Source organism: Lycium barbarum, chromosome 11 (assembly GCF_019175385.1).
Source record: "Lycium barbarum isolate Lr01 chromosome 11, ASM1917538v2, whole genome shotgun sequence".
Classification (NCBI taxonomy): Eukaryota; Viridiplantae; Streptophyta; class Magnoliopsida; order Solanales; family Solanaceae; genus Lycium; species Lycium barbarum.
Genome location: NC_083347.1, coordinates 1,742,311 through 1,757,123, shown reverse-complemented (window position 1 = coordinate 1,757,123; position 14,813 = coordinate 1,742,311). Strand labels below are relative to the sequence as shown.

Genomic DNA, 14,813 nt, shown 5'->3' with positions numbered 1-14,813 from the left:
ACAAAAGAAAACTAAGAAATCGACTTGATGTTGTTAGCATAAACGCCAACTCTCAAAGTTCGAATAGAAAACTCCTGGTAAATGTTAAGAAGGTTTTCAATTTTGCTGCCACACCTCTTGGTAGTGTCAGCATGTTAGTCAGAAGTACAGATATAGATTTAGTTTTATCATATACTCTACCTTTGATTTTTCAATATCAGTTATACTTCAATCTCAAACTAGTTAAAGACTTGTTAAATCTGATGTATGAATCGTCTATACTAAATTTTGCTGTACTCAAGTTTTACACTATTCAGAAGATTCGTCATAATCTCATATTTTGACACCAGCCCATTAACCTACCACAACTCTCTTCTTTAATTCGAACTTGGAACTGGCTGCTTTGCTCACATTAGATAGAGTTATCTTTTTTTCTCAAGAATACATTTGTATATCCTAGTAGTAATATTTATACTATGACTTTTACTTTATATGTAAATCAAGTTTGAAATATCCGCTCTCAAATTGGAAGTTCTAAAGTATCAAACCATAAGGTATGAACGTTGAAAAATCAATAACCTTAAAGCTTAAATTGTTTCTTGGATTTGGTCCTTCATATTGCAGAATCTGATGTACTGAATACCCCACATACAGGCGTCGATCATACAAAAATACATAGTGAACTTAGCTACCATTGACGAGAAAATTTTCGTAAGCGACTAGGACAAAATAAATGCTGTAAACTCATTACGAATACCAGTAACTACATTCAGAAGTAATTTCAAATGTAAAGGACAAAAGGAGTGCTAGAAACTATCACGAAACTCATTACAGAAACTAGGAACTACATTCAGAGTTTACATGAAAAGTGAAGACCTCAATAGTCAGGGATTGCAGTAAATCGATAACCTTGAGCACCTCTCCAAGAGTAATATGCAATCCGCGTCTCATAAAAACCTGCAAGTAGTTAATAAGGTCAAACTAGATATTTGGTAGTTGCTTAATCAACTAACAATAAGGCGAATTTCAAACATAATAAAGAACTTAATATGCAACAAGATGCGTAGTCAGTATTAATCTCAGAATGTCAACCAAAATGAAGAAAAAATGAGTCGACGTAAAATCCAGACATAATTTAGTAAATCTAGAAGTTTATAACACACTATGGACATCCCAAAACATCATTAAATATGATCATTTTCAAGTGCAGATCTACAATCACTACAGAGAGGACAGATAGTAACAAGTAGGCCTGCCAACTGCTATCTCACCTATTTATTGTGCTTACAAATTCAATGGAAGTTACCTTGTTCATACAAACTGGTACTCACGCTGTCAAATAAATGGTGCAGCCGTAACTTGAAACTGGATTTAATGAACTACTACACTCTCAATGAAGATATCTCGAACAATTTTGGACAAAAGTGTTGCTACTTAAGCATCCAAAGTAGTATAGATAGATGAAGGTTTTTGACTTACCAGGGAGAAAAGTGAGGATTCCAAGTCCAAGGAGACCATATGCTTGGGAACGCTCTCCTCCAATATGACCAGATAAGATAAAGTATGATAACAAGAGAAGCAGACATCCCAGAAAGAGCAGAAATAGAGCAAGGGCAATGGATTTCCAGGGAATTCTATCTAATGATTTTGGTGAATAATCAAATCTAGGGTCAGCTCGCTTGCCAGAATTTCCATAATAGTCATCATCTTCATCAACAGCAAGACGACTGTAATTAATATTCCGCCTAGAAGCCATACACTGGAATTCCCAGTCTTTGAATTGGAATAGATGTCTGAAAATTTTGTCAGATGATCATTCTGAATAAGGCAGCTCAAAAGAACACCAACCCATTATGAACATAAGGATCTGACTACTAGAATATATATAAAAGTTGGCAAAATAAGGTAGAGTTTAAAAAATTAATACCTTCCCTTTTTTTTTTTTGATAAGGTAAAGCTTAAAAAAATAAAAAATAATACCTTCTCCGGTCAAGAAGGATAACTAAAAAGAATAGTTCGAGATACACATATAACAAGAAGGTCCGGTGAAACACTAAACAACTAGATCTACATTGTTACAAACATATATTAATATGTATCAGGTTTTTCCCATATTGCTTAACATGAGAGTCGATAACTTTGCCTGACTTTTAATCTGTCGCTACTACACACATGATATTGCTGCACTAATTATCAGAGAATGAAAAAGAACTAACGGTTCTCGAACATTTTTATTTTACAAGGTTTACACAAGCGTCCTGGAATGATAATTTTTACGTCAATTTAGGTGGTTTTGCCCATCAGTATATCCGAATGCATAAAACAAAACATTAAATATTTTCTTTGGGCAGATCCTCGTTCGGAAGTATCATCAAATTCTAATCGCGCAATTGGAGGATTTAGTGAGACCTTTACATGGCTTCTACATTAGCTCTTATAATTTGAGAAGTATATTAGACTCATAAAACTCATCAACCATTTTGTAAAGCTGTCCAGGTAGCATATACTTATAAATTTGTTATTCAAGGAACTAAATAATGTCAGTATCACACCAACTCTAGCATAGACAGCCTTTATCTGACATATGGAAAACCTTTCAAATAGTATAATAGCACTGTCCTGGTCTCCTTGTTGTTGTTGTTGTTTATTGGCTGGAAAGGCAAAGATGGCTTTCAACAGTGAAGAATTTTCCCTTAATAACTTTGAGGCACTGGTCAAGCACCTTTTTTTCTTCAGAGAAGAAAAAACCGTTGCCGAACAGAAAAACAAAGAGCATACTTTTGTTTGGTGGAAAGATACCTATCCAAATTAACATGGTGAAATCATATGCTCTCCAGAGGATCACAACTTGTATAGACAACTGTCTCAGTGTGACACTATCGCTTTACCTCTGTTTATAAAGATTTTTCCAATCAATCAACTGCTCTCTGCATCCCCTTGACACTATAGTGCTAGAATTTTCAAACAGTCACTTATCATATCAATCAACTATGTCTCAATCCCTAACTAGTTAAGGTCAGGAAAAAAATAAGGAAGAACCTATCTCCCAGCTTTTATGTTTAGCTTTCATAGACTTGTTATTCTACAAAGAGACGGTTTGTTCATGAAGGGCTTTCTGCAGACTAACCACCAAGGACTTGGTTAAGGGAGCAAAACTACATCTCTGGTAACTTGTAAATCATGATATTAAAGGTGAATAATACTTTTGATTAATATTATTATCTTTTTTCTTTGCAATGTCAATACCTTAACTTTTTTGCATGGACTATCAAATGTTTCATGACCGTAAGAATGTTCCTAAAGAAACATCAAAATAAAGCACTTAGAAATCCCGGGTGCCATTTCTTTCTATCAAGTAAAAAACCAATCTTATCGGAGATCAAATTACATATGAATCCAACTCAATCAATAAGCCTACACCTAGCAAAACAGGACAAACAAAGTAGACAAACAACTGCGTAATAGTTCAGAAACCCCATATGCCATTTATTTCTATCAAGTAAAAAAACAATCTTTTTCAATCCAGAAGGGCCAAAACCATATAATACCCATCACAAAACAAATTACATGTGAATCCAACTCAATCAATAAGCCTACACCTACCAAAACAGGACAAATAGAGTAGAAGAACCTATCTCCTAGCTTTTGTGTTTAGCCTTCTTATACTTGTTATTCTAGAAAGCACCCAGGACTTGGTTAGGGGAACAAAATTACAACTCTGGTAACTTGCATCTAAATCATGATATTAGAGGTTAATAATCCTCTTGATTAGTATTATTCTCTTTCTCATTGCAGTGTGGATACCATTTAACCTTTTTTTTTTTTTTTTTTTTTTGCATTGGGCTATCGAAGTTTCATGATTCTTAAGAGTGTTTTTAAAGGAATATCAAAATAGAGCAATCAGAAATCTATTAAAAAAATCAATCTTTTTCAATCCAGAAAGGCCAAAATCTTATTAATACCGGTCAAAAATCAAACTAGATATGAATCCAGCTGAATCAACAAGCCTACACCTAGCAAAACAAGACAAACAAAGTAGACAAACAACTGCAGTGTTAAATTTTCTGCATTGGACTATCAAATGTTTCATGATTCTTGAGTGTTTTTTTCATCAGGTAAATTCTTGAGTGTTTTTTTATCAGGTAAGTTCTTGAGTGTGTCTTTATCAGGTAAATTCTTGAGTGTTTTTTTAAGGAACATCAAAATAGAACAATCAGAAATCCCAGATGCCATTTCTTTCTATCAAGTAAAAAAGCCAATCTTTTCAATCCATAAGGGCCAAAACCATAATAATACCCACAAGAAATCAAATTACATGTTAATCCAAGTCAATCAACAAGCCTACAACTAGCAAAACAGGACAAACAAAGTAGGCAAGCAACTGCATAAGTGTTAATACCTTAACTTTTTTTTGCATTGGACTATCAAATGTTTCATGATTCTTTTTTTTTTTTTTCTTTTTGCATTGAACTATCAAATGTTTCATGATTCTTAGAGTGCTTTTAAAGGAACATCAAAATCGAACAATCAGAAATTCCTGATGCCATTTTTCTATCAAGTAAAAACCCAATCTTTTTCAATCCAAAAGGGCCAAACCCATATTAATACCAGTCAAAAATCAAACTAGATACAAATCCAACTCAATTAACAAGCCTCGAACTACCAAAACAGGACAAAAATGTAGACAAACAACTGCATAATCTTTTTCTAATAACACAAATTCTTCTATTCAAATTGTCAGAGGGAAATAGATCTCATTTCCTCCATTTAATCGGACTATCAAACGTTTCCTGATTCTTGAGTGTTTTTAAAGGAGCATCAACATCAAGCAATTAGATATAAATCCAAGTAAAAAAAACCAATCTTTTCAATACAGTAAGGGCCAAAACCATAATAATACCCACAAGAAATCAAATTACATGTGAATCACTCAATCAACAAGCCTACACCTAGAAAAACAGGACAAACAAAGTAGACAAACAACTGCAAAAGTGTTAATACCTTAACTTTTTTCACATTGGACTATCAAATGTTTCATGATTCTTAAGAGTATTTTTCAAGAAACATCAAAATCAAGCAATCAGTAACCCCTGATGCCATTTCTTTTTATCAAGTAAAAACCCAATCTTTTTCAATCCATAATCAAAAATCAAAATACATATGAATCCAACTTAATTAACAAGCCTACAACTACCAAAACAGGACAAATAAAGTAGACAAACAACTGCATAATAATTCAGAAACCCCATATGCCATTTCTTTCTATAAAGTTAAAAAACCATTTTTTTTTTTGAAAAATTAAAAAAAAAAAAAAAAAACATCTTTTCAATACAGTAAGGGCCAAAACCATAATACACATCAGAAATCAAATTACATATAAATCCAACTCAATTAACAAGCCTACAACTACCAAAACAGGACAAAAAATATAGACAAACAACTGCATAATAATTCACAAACCCCATATGCCATTTCTTTCTATAAAGTAAAAAAACCACTTTTTTTTTTTTTGAAAAATTAAAAAAAAAAAACAATCTTTCAATACAGTAAGGGTCAAAACCATAATACTCATCAGAAATCAAATTACATATAAATCCAACTCAATTAACAATCCTACAACTACCAAAACAGATGCATAATCATTCACTAATAACACAAATCAATAATAAAAATCTGCTAATTTGAAAAGCTTGACACTAACCTTGAAGAGAAAAAAAAATCACAAATTCTTCGATTAAGGGTGACCCGAGAACCAATTTTGACCCGATACTCCAATTTCTCTTTTGTTCTTTATTCTATTTTCTTTTTAAAAGCTAAACAAGTTTTATAGTATAAGATAAAAGCAAATCTTCATAAAACTCCACGTCACGTTCACCTCACCATATAATTTTTTAATCATCATAGTGAAATAATTTTATTTCGATAGTATAAAGAAGGTTACATATATATATATATATATATATATATAAACAGAGGCGAATTTAGTATTTCTAGAGCATGAGTTCACCACTAAAAAAAAGAAGGAAAAATGTATTAAGTGGGAATTAATCCCTACACCTCTAGGTAAATAACTCGACATTCAACCAAATGCACCATTTAGCCTTCTTGTAGCATGTGTTCCCGCAGTTAATATTATACCAATTTTTAAAAATATATACATAAAATATCTAGTTTTACGAAGAGATCATGTATTCATGTGACCCAAAATTAGTACATAAAATAGCCTCTGCATATAAATAATACAGTAATACTATTTATTAATTGAGAGATTTGATATTTCTGCAGAATTAGATATACCCTAATTATATTTTAAAATTAAATACTTGCTAGTAGTAAATATTAATGCAAATTACATGGAGCTTTAATGAAAATTTTGAGTACAAGATTAATATTTCTCCCTCTTCATAATAAGTGGTATTTTTATTTTTTCATTTTGTTTTAAAATAAGTGGTGTCTCACTAAATCAAGAAGGTGTTAATATTTTTCTTCCAATTTTACTCTTATTGAAATAAGTGAAGTTTTACACAACCAAAAAATTATTAAATGCGTTATTTATTTTTTAAAATATTTAATTAAAAATAAATTAGTAAAAAAACTTCTAACTTTATGAGTATACAGTTTTCTCAAGGGGTATGCACAGGGCCTGCTGAAGCCTGAAGCAACCAAAGCAGTGGCTTTAGGCCCCAAATATATTAGGGCCCAAAATAATTTGTATTATATATTCGAATTAAAAAAATTATATATTTATTATTAGTGATAAATAATTTTCTGGATCATTTTACTGTCAATTATTTATCAATTATTACATATATATATTTTTAAATTTTATGCTACTTTTTAGAAATATGATTGATCTAATTACAATTAAAAGTTGTAGTCAATTAAATTTATAATTACTTCCTACTTTGTAATATGGTTTAATTCACTTCAACTTAAATCAATCTAGCTTATAATTTTGGCTTTGTAAGATCTTCTATAACTCTTTGAGTGCCTTTTTAGATATTTTTCAAGCTCAAGCTAAGTAGATTATTAAACAATTATAATAGAAAAGACATTATTAAGCCCTTAAATATTTTTTAAGGCATAATAGTCACTGGCGGTTTTAATCTATTTTTATAGTTAAAGTGATACGAAAATATTTATATTTAGAAGATTATACTCTTATTGGCCTGAAGTCTTACTTCTATTTTTAAATGTTTCCATTGCTTATAAAATAATTTTGAAAAGCTTTTTGTAACAATCGCTTGAACTAAAAAAAAACTAAATCGATGAAATGATCGTAACACAGAATATAAGACTCGTGATTCAGTTAATGTCTCATGAAAAATTACACGAATTGACTATATCGTCAATTGAAAAAAATACACTTTAAAAAATCTATAAGAATAAATAACAAATAAAATATATTAAAATTTTACTAAATAAATATAAGGCCTCCTTTTAAATTCCGGCTTTAGGCCACCGGCTCTCTTGAGCCGCCCCTGAGTATGCATAGGCTAAAAAACACTACTTATTTAAAAAGGGAGGAGTAATATTTAAGTATTATTTCAAACACGTTAATAGTATGAAATAAAAAATGATAATAATTGTATGGAAAATGTCTTTCACCTATAAATGAGGGAAACACATCAAAAATTTAAGCTTATATCAAGCAAACTCAAAGAAGAAAAGTTGAATAATAATTTTCATACATGTAGTTATATATGCATGCACCTATTGACGTACATGTAAATCAAAACTTGCTACTAATTCTGTAATCTCTTTGTCAAGATGATCACCGGAGTTATAATTCCAAGAAATCTTAGGAAAACGATAAATGATATAAAGGAGATCGCAGCAGGCAAGCATACCGATGAAGACATTTACGCAATGCTCAAAGAATGTAATATGGATCCAAATGACACCGCTCAAAAGCTTTTATATCTCGGTATCATATTAAATCTCCACATTTAATTCCTTGTTTGTTTGGCATTTATATTATCTGTTCGCTAGCTTCTATGAATAATTATAGGAATGAATAAAAAAGCTTCATTTGATTAGATGACCATTTCGTGATATTGTATGATGTAAGGGCTGTTAGTTTCTTTTTTTTTTTGTTTCCTAGCTGAAATCATTAGGTTTGTTAAGGATAAAAATAGGAATCTCTTTTGGTGTTTTAGATGTTTACGCGTACCTCGACTAGTTCCACGTTGAACCTGCTACCTTCTACCAGTACAGGTACTGACCTACCTGATATCTCTGTCCACTAAGGCTTGGAATGATGGGAAGAAATCCTAGTTTTTTTTTTTTTTTTTTTGCAATATTTTCTTTTGATGTTATGTTTGCTTCTTATTTGCTTCAGAGTTATGTACCAATGCATTTTACATTGTTATTTCTGCTTTCTTGGTATCCTTTTATCTGTGTTCAAGCCAACATGGTCATTGCGGATTAGGAATTTGATAGGCTCTGATCTTTGAATTGTCACTGCAACCCTGATAAAGAACTTGGCATGAGCATAACTGGTTAATGTAATACCTGCTTCAGTTTATTTGTCATAAGAAGCAGTCGTAGAGTTTTCTTTAACTAAGCTTTGAGGGTCCTCTGTGGAGTTAAGTATCACACAACTCTCAATTCTCTTCGTGGTATATTTAGACCAATGTATTGTGGTATTTGTTTTCCAAAATAGCAGCCCCTCTCCCTGTCCTCTTCCAACAAAAAGGAGGATAAAGGGGTTAAAGCTGTCTAAGTGGTTAGAGTTCTCTTTACTTAGTTTTGCAATTTCTTTGGCACATATTATCTAAGTTTCATATTCCGTCATGCACTCATGTAATTGCTGATCCTATTATATTATTGTTTTATTTTCTCAAGCAAAAACTTTTTCTGCAGATACTTTTCATGAGGTCAAAAGGAAACGAGACAGAAACAAAGCAGTAAGCATTTCTCTTAATGATTGTGCTGAGTCAAACTTGGATTATATAAGGGGAACTAGATTTTATTACAAAATTTTCACTTAGCTTGATCTTTCATAGTTTCACCATCTGTTTATCACAGAAAGCCAGCAGCCGAACTTCTGAGGATTACAGGTGGATGTCAGGCATGCAGCAGAGAGGGGCTAGGGAATGCCGTGAGAGAATTTCTGCAAATTACGTCACTGATGGTATATATGGGACTTCAACTTGGGAAAAGAGTAACTGTCATAATGTGGTCATGATCTTAATCGATTAACTCTCCTGCTTTTTGTTGAGCATCCAGGATGTTGTGTATTGAAATTTGTTTTTCCCCTTTTGAGTCTTTGAGCATACAATTCATGAATAATTCAGTAACTTTCACCAGCAAATACAAGAGTTGTCCTCTTTAATAGCTGTATGTTGGCTGTACAAGTAGTCCGGCCACTAGCTTCTTTATCAAACAGTGATAGCTGGATTCTGCATTTTACTTGTCATTTGAAGAAACCATTTCAAGTGCTGTAAAAAGATAAAAGTTTAAATTTTCTCATATTCTTCACTGACACAAGGTTAAGACACAAGAAGATGAAGGTGTTAATTGAATGATCGATCTTTCTAAGGAAAGCATCTGGTTCTCTTCACACACGAAAAGGACAAAATTCACTCTTTCAAGAATGTGCTTTATTTGTCAGAATAATTTGTACAAGATGTAGGCTGATTTATCATGGATATTAATTTGGTTTGTTATTGATATCTTTTTGTAGAATGAGAAGAAGTAGAACTTTTCTCATGGTTCAAACTGAATCTATAGTCCTTATATCCTGCTTGATTGGTTGATATATCATGTTTCTTTTCTTTTCCTATTGCTGTGGTGGTCCTGCCTTCATGTGCAATATTTTGATATATGCATGGTCTCTTATTACTTATATAACATGGCATCTGTTGGAATTTGGAAGAGTGCTTCATAATGATATAGGGAGTATTTTCTCTATTTATGCTTGCAGTGTCAACTTACCCCCTTTCAATATTGTCAACAGATGCCAGTGGCAGAAGATACATTAAGAAAGAAAATGGAGTCAATAGTTCGAAGGATAGAAGATCTAAGACCTCCATACCAGTTGCACGTAAAACAGAAGATGCTAATATACATCGTAACAAGGAATCTGCTGTTGAGGTATCTGCAGACGATCCTAGTCATGTCAGCAGAGTTACTTCATTTGTTAATGTAAATAAGCTGGCAAAAGTTTCAACTCTACCTCATAGTTTAATAAACCATAATCTAAACTTGGATCCTGGCCCCACTCCTACCCCCACCCCCACCTTTGCACCTGGAACTAGATTTAATGATAAAACTGTCATATCAAGACCCAATGAGCTTGTAACAAGCACAACTTCAGCATCAGTTTCTGGTGTCTACTCTTCTGCATCAGATCCTGTACTAGTGCCAGCCTTGAACCCCCGAAATCCAGGAACAGTTGGTACAATAAAACGTGAGATAGGTAGCCAGCGTACTGCTACTGACTCCACTGTGTCTCCTGTGAATGAGGGGAGATCGGATGCTTGCCAAGGTGCTCCCCAGAGTACTCGTGCAATCATTAGAACTGTCAACTACAAAAACACAACTGGTCCAAAAGAATCCCAGGGAGTTTCAGCCACTGCTAAAAAACCAGTTGCAATTAATCATGAAAGTCAGCATTCCAAACAAGTTAAAGGACATTCAGAAGGTACAACCTCCTTCAATTGTGTAATGTGGATGGAGTTCTTTTATTTATTTAGTTGCTTAATGTCAAAAGTCTAAGTAGTATTATTAATGTGGCTTTTGAGATATACATGAGAGAAATAGCTAGCTCTATCTTACAAGTCCATTTCACTGCCATCAATTCATGGTGTGGATAACTGCTACTGACTTTATCGTGGGTTGAATCATTGAATTTGGTTGGTGTTCTAGAAAAATCAGATATTTTAATAACATAACCATCATGAGTTTACCCACATGTTGCTTTTGAGTAGGAGAAAAAGTAAAACTCCTGTGATTCAGACTTCCTTTTTTCTTTTTCCTTTCTTGGTTATCTCACTTTATCATCATCTTGATGCAGCTGTTGCAAAGGGAGCCCATTTACCATCACTTTCTAAACTAAATTCTTCCGTGGAACAAGCAGTCCCACAGCTTGACATGAAGTCAGAGAAGTTAAATATCTCTGCCCGTCGTCAGCCTGTTATTTTTCCGAATCATCTTCAAGTACCTGAATCTTTTAGGAGCGGATTGACTTTCGGTAGTTTGGATCCTCAATTGGATCCAAGCATAAGCTGTGGCAAAGATTCGAAGCCTGTGGAGACTGTTCCAGCTAATGATAGTACTTCCATGGAACCTAGGAGGTAGCGGAGTGACATGTCATGCTTTTGCATTCATTTGCGATTTTATATTCATGTCTATATATTTTTGCAATCATCGATAATATATTGATGAAGACTCCATGATCAATTGCCTCTGGACAGTCAATATTTTACAATTGTGTCTTATAGTAACACAAGGATGACCTTGTCTTACGTTTATCCTGGGCTGGTCTGTAAGACAGTAACTGTTTATTGGGTACTCTTTTCTTTATATCTTATACTTGACCTCTCATCACCATACAAAACTAACTGCAGCTGCCAAGATGCATCTTCAGCAGCTCAGGGAGGTGATTATCCCGACAATCTGCGGTCACACCAGCATGGATCTGAAAATATATCACCTTTTGAAGTATCTGGTGCTTCTTCTGTGTATGATCCGTCAAAGCTGGAGAAATGTCCACCTTCCGCAGCCTCACAATTGCCACTTCTGCAGAGTCCTCCTGATTATAGCTTGGGTTTTGTACCGCCCATGCTAGGTCCCCAACTTGTGTGTATTGAGGGAACAGAACAGCAGGCATGTTATTGTGGCCCTAAAATATCTCTACTTCCCATATTTCGTTCGAAAGTATCTTTTTTGCCCTTGCTCCTGTCAGTGCTGTCAAAATGAATATTTCGTCAATTGCCTCTTACATAAGACAATGCTAACTCTGTAAATAATTTGCATGGGAAGATCTTGTAGTATTGGCAATTGAAGGATTACTTTAAGATAGAAGAAATTTGGCATAATTTCTTGGCTCACTTGCAGATTAGTTGCTTATTTAGTATTTCTTTCTACAAGATCTGATCTGAACCATGATTAGCCAGAGTAGACATTATTTCTTGGCTCACTTGCGGATTAGTTGCTTATTTAGTATTTCTTTCTACAAGATCTGATCTGAACCATGATTGGTCAGAGTAGACATCATCTCTTGAATGGTGGTGCTTCATTTGTGTCGGCCAACAATTCACCTAAACTATATACTGTCTATGCTCAGGGTAAAACACTTAGTATGCAAACGATGCTTTTGTTATATCGGACAAGGAGATGGATATGAACGTAAAATTCTTAATGCATTGAGTTTCCATTAACAGGATGATCACTGGCAGACCACAAAATTTGAAGCAAACCGGTCTCTCTGTGACCAATTAATTACCTCTTGTCAAAGCAGATAAGAACTGGCTTGCAAATCTAGTTTTTTTAGTTCTTACTCCCCCTATTTCTTCTCCCCAAGGACCCCAACCAAGATACATGTATATGTATATATGAAGGACAATGTTGAGCCTTACCTTCTTTCTTTTGCTGGCGATTCTTGTGACGTTACTTGTAGAAGAGTGTTTGTCTCTGCTTATATCAAAATAACTTGTGTATATTTTGTGCCTGTTGCTCTTGCCTTCTTTTAATTTCCTCAGTTTCTTTGGAGTTTTGGAATGTTGAGTAAGTAGTGAAATTTGTGCCATACTACACACTCTCTCTTCTCTTTGTTTGTATCTTTTATTTTTGGTTTGACTAAGTTTTTATAAATCTATTGCCTGCTGTAGGGTGGGAATTCTCAAGCTCCTTTGACATTGGGCTCTAATCCCCCTGTGGCTCAACCCATAGGCCTTGGGCAGAGTTCTGTCAGCGTGCCTCCGCACTTGTTTCCTTTAGTCCGCCAACCATTTCCTCCTAATTATATTCCATATAACCCTTATATTCCCCACCTTTACATGCCACAGAGTGCTCACCAGTTTTTGGGCCCGGGTGGCTTCCCTCAGCAACCTTCTGCTACCAACTTTTATATGTCACCATCAGTTACTGCTGCTGGTGTTAAATTACCTCTTCCATCTCTGTACAAACCAGCTGCTATTGCTGGAAACTTGAACCACTTTGGCGTTCCTACTGGCTACAGTTCATATGGGTCCTCAACCGTCTCATACAATGGAACTCCAGCTCCTGTTTGTTCTGCTAGCAATGAGAATCTCACTGCATCTGAGCTGAAAGAAAAGAATGTCTACTCCATGCCAAAGCAGGTTTGTGTTTTCTTTCCTGTTTTCCTTTTCTAACTAATTCTAGGATGCAACGACCTGCACATTCCCTCGTGCTTGAGCTTGAATTTTATAGCTCATATCCTTGTTCGATTCGAATGTGGCATATTATGTGAATCTATCATAAAGCATGTATATCTGTTTCTGTCCAATTCTGATATTGAGATATCGCGTAATCTTTTCGTGCAGAATGAAGATTCCCATTCCAGAAACTCTGCACCTGGACGTGATCCATCAATGCTTCAGACTAATTATTTTTACAAGATTCCTCAGGACCAGCACGTTGCTGTTGCGCCAGCATATTCTGCCAATACCTCTTATCCTGGAATTAATCCATCTCAGACAATAGCTGCACAATCTAATGTTCAACCACTAGCCCAACCTCAAACTGTTAACAGATCAGGTGATCCCAGCCTTCCTACATCTGGTGCTTGTCAACAACCTCAAGCTAATATTCATTGGAACAACAAATTGCTGAATAGAGAAAACATCTAAGAATAAAACAACGACAACAGCATTCCCAGTATAGTCCCACAAGTGGGGTCCGGGGAGGGTAGGATGCACGCAAACCTTACCCCTACCTTTATGAGGTAGAGAGGTTGTTTCCGGGAAGCGTCTAAGAATAAAGACCACAAATATGCAGTATAGACATCACTATAGATCAAACTCGTCCCCTTCCAAATGTATATAAGGTGTGGCTAGAAACTAGGCACTCTCAGTGAGATTATGCTGGAATGTTGAGTTCTCAACCTTTGATTCTAAGGTAAGAGTTTCTTGCTTTTGATAGTTAGCAGTTAGCTTTCCTCAATTCCCTGTTCTTTTTGAGGCTGGAGAAGTTTTGATGTTTGAGTGGAGTGGATAAATATATCAATTGTTTCCATTGCCCCTTCTAGCTTGTAATCAAATTTTGACAGCTAAAAGTTACTATTACACATTCAAGGGCTTGTTTGCCCCTTGGTCACACCATAAAGATAACACTGAACTATCCCCCCTTCTTCTCTCCAAATTATTAATGGTTCTATTTGATCCTTCTTGTTAATGTCGCAAGCATATGAATTCTCACCAATTTTGTGTGTTTAATGAATGAAATCTGACTATATGTTACTTCTTTCGCCCCCAAGGTTTTGATCTAGTGATAGGTGCAAAGCATGCGAGTTAGGCACACTGTTACAGGTTCAAGTCCTGTCAGAGACTAGATGCTTGTATTTAAGTGAAGAAAGATAAAGGAACAGATTCACTATCCACCAAGTTTCAAATTGTACACCCATTGGGCCTTGAGGATTTCTTACTATCAAAGAATGATGGTCATAGATAAGAGCAAAACTTGATAAATAGCAGATTTTGATCCAACTTCTGCTGACTCCCGATTCAAAAATAATGGTGGCTAAACCCGTATTTGCTTCAAGGCTCGCGATTCCAATTATAGTAGTAGCGAGATTTTAATGTGGACTGCATCAAAAAGGGATGGCAAATCAGTAAGAGCAAAGTCTCAAAATCGTCAAACGGGACGCC

At 34.6% G+C, this 14,813-nt stretch overlaps 2 protein-coding genes across 3 annotated transcripts; one reads left to right on the top strand and one right to left on the bottom strand.

The window, feature by feature from the left end:
- Positions 1 to 699: 699 nt before the first annotated feature.
- LOC132620394 (uncharacterized) lies at positions 700 to 5,834 on the bottom strand. Of its 2 annotated transcripts, none has more exons than XM_060335053.1 (3): positions 5,681 to 5,834; positions 1,459 to 1,772; positions 700 to 936 (listed from the first exon to the last, which is right to left on the bottom strand). In XM_060335053.1, exons 2-3 carry the CDS (start codon positions 1,733 to 1,735, stop codon positions 857 to 859), a joined length of 357 nt encoding a protein of 118 aa, XP_060191036.1. In that variant the 5' UTR covers positions 1,736 to 1,772; positions 5,681 to 5,834; the 3' UTR covers positions 700 to 856. The 2 variants fall into 2 exon arrangements, with proteins under 2 accessions (XP_060191036.1, XP_060191037.1); XM_060335054.1 differs by having other exon boundaries at positions 1,459 to 1,797; positions 5,681 to 5,800.
- Positions 5,835 to 7,643: 1,809 nt separating this feature from the next.
- LOC132617302 (GBF-interacting protein 1-like) lies at positions 7,644 to 14,277 on the top strand. The gene is made up of 8 exons (XM_060332275.1): positions 7,644 to 7,906; positions 8,845 to 8,888; positions 9,010 to 9,115; positions 9,941 to 10,627; positions 11,000 to 11,279; positions 11,553 to 11,811; positions 12,816 to 13,286; positions 13,491 to 14,277. The coding sequence occupies exons 1-8, from the start codon at positions 7,750 to 7,752 to the stop codon at positions 13,794 to 13,796; spliced, it is 2,310 nt and encodes a 769-aa protein (XP_060188258.1). The 5' UTR covers positions 7,644 to 7,749; the 3' UTR covers positions 13,797 to 14,277.
- The last annotated feature ends 536 nt before the right edge of the window (positions 14,278 to 14,813 follow it).